Source organism: Pygoscelis adeliae, unplaced genomic scaffold (genome assembly GCF_000699105.1).
Source record: "Pygoscelis adeliae isolate BGI_AS28 unplaced genomic scaffold, ASM69910v1 Scaffold10, whole genome shotgun sequence".
Lineage (NCBI taxonomy): Eukaryota > Metazoa > Chordata > Aves > Sphenisciformes > Spheniscidae > Pygoscelis > Pygoscelis adeliae.
In genome coordinates, this window is record NW_008824053.1 from 3,899,299 (window position 1) to 3,903,191 (window position 3,893).

The following is a 3,893-nucleotide window of genomic DNA, read 5'->3' on the forward strand; positions in this document are numbered from 1 at the left end:
TTTGCTCATAGATCCAAGTTGGTTTTTTTCAGCCAGCACTTTACACAAAAGTAATGCCTCTCAGGGCTTCTATTCGTTAGCTTCGGTTCCTCCCAATATATCTCCTTGGCTTTCTGCTCCTCTGTTTCTGTGGAATTTCTCATAGCAGTTCTCTGTCACACACATGCAGACCTACCAAATCAATGCTGTAGTCTTTGAGCTTACTATGTGAGTTCCCTGGATAATCCTTTGAACCATATGGTTCAGCTCCTGCTCAAGTTTTCTCTGCAGCCAACCACCCGTTGGCACACTGGTCCTTTGGCTATTTGAGCATTCTGCTCCATAACAGAGTTCACTTGGTTTTTGCATTCATCCTGAATGAGAAGCAGTTGTTTTAGCCACCAGTTTCAAAGGGGTATAATCCAGTCCATAACAAGTGCAAGGCAAACTGCTTATGGATGCAGACAGAGCGTTTGTGTGCATTAATGGGAGTACAAGTGGTTGCCTGACATACAGGGTATTTTTGGTAAGTCAGAAATAAGCAGGCACTTTCGTGAACAGTGCTTTTCAATATAGAAAAACTGTCCATCTTTCAGTGAGCATCACAAATTCCCTTTGCTTATTTTGAATAAGTAGCATGAGGCCAATAACATCTGGGTTCACAAGGATGTCAGTTTTAAACATAGCAGCCCAAATCCCTGCATTGTATAAATCAATACAATCCAGGAAAGCAGTGTCGACTTGCACCTAGCTCTGGTCTGGCCTGGCAAGAACTGATAATGTTATTGTACTTTCTCTTTTCAAAGCAGAATTAACCTGTGACCAAAAAAGCCCATTGCTGCTTAAGAAAAGGATTACTCTGTTGTCACTTTTCCTGCAAGGGTGTGTGCTGAAATAACAGCCAGAGTCTCTTTTCTCATTGCCAGTTGTGAATTCAGGCCCAGGGTAATAAGTGTAAATATAATAAGCTTTTCACTCATGTCAACCCTCAAGTATTAAGAGGGCCTTAAAAGAAAATCCCTGAGTGAGGCTGGGATCCCATCTTAAGCAATCAGGATGTTCCTTGGCAGCTGCTGCCTGGTTGATGAGGATTCAAATTGTCCCCATGTAGGGAGTAGCTTCATTCTATAATTAAACCACATTCTACTTAAGAAAAGGTAAGGCAAATCAGATCACCTATTTTCTGAATATTTTAATCCTGTCCAAAAGAAAAAAAATATATGCAAAGAAAATCTGTTCTGTCAGGTGCTTGGTGGTTGGTTTGACCTTCTGATATGCAACACTAGGACTGCAAGTGTTTATAATTATAGCTCAGACTTTGCCTAGATCAATTTGTGCCCACTGAGGAATGTGTTTATGAAGTGCACTTTACTTACTTATTTTTGTTTTAGGGGACTACGGGCTACCACAGCCTTGGTATTTCCCTGTGCAGGAATCTTACTGGCTTGGCTCTAGAAACCCAAAAGCTGAGAAAACAGCAACTGCTGATGGTGAGTTCTTTGAAAACTTTGGTGTTTAGAAATAACTTCAAAACCACTGATCCGCTTAGAGGTGACTGCGTAACATTTCCATTACCTGAGCTGCTGCAAAGATTAGAGACAGGCATACACTGGGAATCTCAGCAGGTGCCTTTGAACTTGGAGCAGCCTGCTATTATTAGAGTTATTAGAGGTGAGTCACCGTTCCATCTGAGAGCCTTTAAAGCATGGGTTAAGAAGCAACATCAAACCCCCACTCTCTAACCAACACCTTTTGAGACATTCAAGGAGTTCTTATTGCCCAATACAGCATTTGTGAAATGAGTCAAAATGAAATACAATGATCTTATTTACACTGAGGCTCCCCCATCTTTCTAAACCTGATTCTTTTCTGTCTAGTTTGACACTAATTTAAGTGTGTTTACTTCGGGGTTTGTAAGCAAGATCAAAATTGATGCCACCCTTGGACCAACTTGAATGAGTACAAAAGTCATTCAAGTCACTTCTGCAGATTTTCTTCTGTGCTTTGATACTGGAGTAGTTAAGAACAACATGTGGGTGATTGTATTTAAATAGGAATTAATGCAGAATGATGATTAATGTCTGGAATAGAGGCTTGCTGAAGGTGGTGTTTTGAAATCTGTCTTAAAGTTACAAGGTAACAGTGAAACCAATCAAAATGACAGATGAAGAAATAATTTCTTCAGTCTTCTCCTTACCATCCTTACCCTTCATCAACTCAGACTGCTGACAAGGCAGTCTCATCTCAGGGTGATAACCTATAAACTAGAAGGGAGTTAATCCTTTCTGTGAACATGCTGATAATACATCCACTGCTCACATGTTTTGATCGGAAAAGAGGAGGTTATAACATCGGGTTTTTTGAAGAGGCTTTGCCTTCTGGTGCATTCTGAGGGAATGAACAGGTTTTCCTTTAGACTTGCTGTGCGGGTATTCAGAATGGTAGAGGCTTGTCTAGATATTAAGGAGTCTGTTACCTGCTTCGCCTTTGCAAATGCTGCCCACCAGATTAGAATTTGACTGTATAGGAAGGAGGAGGAAAGAGCCAAAGGAGGACTTGGAGCATGTGTATAGATGAATGGAAAATTTCCAAAGACCCAGATAAGATGTCAGCCACTACATATCACTGACTTTCTGTGGAATTTGGGCATATCCTGCACCAGAGCTCCTTTGAATATCTCAAATTTAGAGCACAGTTACTTAAAGGATTTTAACATTTTCTGTTTATTTAGTTTAAGCCTAAATTTAGTAGAAGTGAAATCCATTTTCTGGTTATCTTAATGCCTCATAAGTTCTGTGCGTTCTTTAATATTTTTCCAATACAAGGCAGACTCATGATTTCTTAGTACCCAAACTAAAGGTTCTGAGAAGGCTTGAAAGCCCCAAAATATTCAGTTGCTCAGGTAGGTCAGCAACAGAAAAGTTTATGGCTACTATTTTATTGCCAGGTCTTTTTATTTTATGAGGTTTTAATAGCATTTTTTAGATTACTTAGATAAAATATTTTGCTTAAGTGAAGCCTAGAGTTTATTTTGTAGGTGACGTTACATCGGATAGCTGAGCTGATCTAACAGCTCACTGTTGAGAAAAAATGGGGCAATCTTGCAGTCCCTTCCATAGCCCTCATCCTAGTTCTGCCGATGCTTGTCAGTCCCTGGTAAGATTAAGAGCTAGATCCTTCTGGAAGCCATTCCCAAGAACATGAAGGACAAGGTGAAAGGAAATAATGTACAGGATTTACCAAGAGCAAATCTTGCCTAACCAGTTTGATTTTCTTGTGTGATGACTGGATCAGTGGACAAAGGGAGAGCAGTGGATGCCGTTTAACTTGACTTTAACAAGGGCTTTAGCATGGACTCACATAGTATTCTGATAGCCAAATTGATGAGATACAGGCTGCTTGAGTGGACACTGAAGTGGGTTGAAAATTGACTGAACTGTTGGACCCGAAGGATTGTGATCAGCAGTACAAAGCATAACTGGGGACCGGTTATTAGTGGCAGGGGTCTGACAGGAACTGACACTGGACTGAATACTGTTTAATGACTTTATTAACAGCCTGAGTGATGGGATAGAGGGCACCATAAGCAAGTTTGTGGAAGATACCAAATTGGAGGGAACAGTGGAAAAATGTCTTTATAGGAACCTCATGGAATTCAACAAAAGTAAATGCATAATACTGTGTCTGGGTGTCATACTTTAACCCCAGCCAGCAACTAAGCACCACACAGCCACTCACTCACTCCCCCCTGGTGGGATGGGGGAGAGAATCAGAAGAGTAAAAGTGACAGAACTCGTGGGTTGAGATAAAGACAGTTTAATAGGCAAAGCAACAGCCGTGCACGCAAGCAAAGCAAAACAAGGAATTCGTTCACCACTTCCCATGGGCAGGCAGGTGTTCAGCCATCTCCAGGA

General features: G+C 41.0%; 1 protein-coding gene across 1 annotated transcript in view; it reads left to right on the top strand.

Moving 5' to 3' along the window:
* The window catches only part of ABCA4 (ATP-binding cassette, sub-family A (ABC1), member 4), a 76,135-nt gene that overhangs the window by 36,982 nt on the left and 35,260 nt on the right, over positions 1-3,893 (top strand). Inside the window, exon 17 of the mRNA XM_009333867.1 lies at positions 1,371-1,469. Within this exon, the coding sequence (XP_009332142.1) occupies positions 1,371-1,469 (99 nt within the window). The remainder of the gene's footprint in view (positions 1-1,370; positions 1,470-3,893) is intronic.